Source organism: Apaloderma vittatum, unplaced genomic scaffold, assembly GCF_000703405.1.
Source record: "Apaloderma vittatum isolate BGI_N311 unplaced genomic scaffold, ASM70340v1 scaffold26008, whole genome shotgun sequence".
NCBI classification, from domain to species: Eukaryota; Metazoa; Chordata; class Aves; order Trogoniformes; family Trogonidae; genus Apaloderma; species Apaloderma vittatum.
In genome coordinates, this window is record NW_009731624.1 from 3725 (window position 1) to 4298 (window position 574).

General features: G+C 56.1%; 1 protein-coding gene across 1 annotated transcript in view; it reads left to right on the forward strand.

Annotated features, from left to right (window-relative positions):
• The window catches only part of HADHB (hydroxyacyl-CoA dehydrogenase/3-ketoacyl-CoA thiolase/enoyl-CoA hydratase (trifunctional protein), beta subunit), a gene marked incomplete at both ends in the record, with an annotated part of 6185 nt that overhangs the window by 3657 nt on the left and 1954 nt on the right, over positions 1-574 (forward strand). The window contains one exon of the mRNA XM_009875266.1: positions 339-386. Within this exon, the coding sequence (XP_009873568.1) occupies positions 339-386 (48 nt within the window). The remainder of the gene's footprint in view (positions 1-338; positions 387-574) is intronic.

Consider the following 574-nt stretch of genomic DNA (forward strand, 5'->3'; position numbering starts at 1 on the left):
AAGTTTTTCTTCATATTCAGATGGAACTCCCTGTGTTCCAGCTTGTGCCCGCTGCCCCTTGTCCTGTCACCGGGCACCACTGAAAAGAGTCGGCTCCATCCTCCCCGCACCCACCCTTCAGCTCTTGACAGACATGGCCAAGGTCTCCTCTCAGCCTCCTCTTCTCCAGGCTGAACAGTCCCGGCTCTCTCGACCTCTCCTCAGCAGAGATGCTCCAGTCCCCCAGTCACCTTTGTTGTCCTCCGCTGGGCTCTCTCCAGCAGTTCTGTGTCTTTCTTTCTTCTTCCTCCTGTCCTCCTCCTCCTCTTCCCATTACTAAGAGCATTTCTCCTCTGCAGGGACTTTGTGTACGTGTCCCAAGATCCAAAGGACCAGCTGCTACTGGGGTAGGTGGCGATGACCAAGAGTGTCCCATAACAGTCCCTACTGGCCCAACAGCCTTGACGTGCCGTTACACCTTTGGTTTTTGTGTGGTATCTCATGAGAGAGCTCGGCTCTTCAGGCCTTCTCGTGAAGGTGCAAGAGCTGGCGTGTGAGGTGCGGCTCAGGATGGGGAGGGGGCTGACAAGGCAGG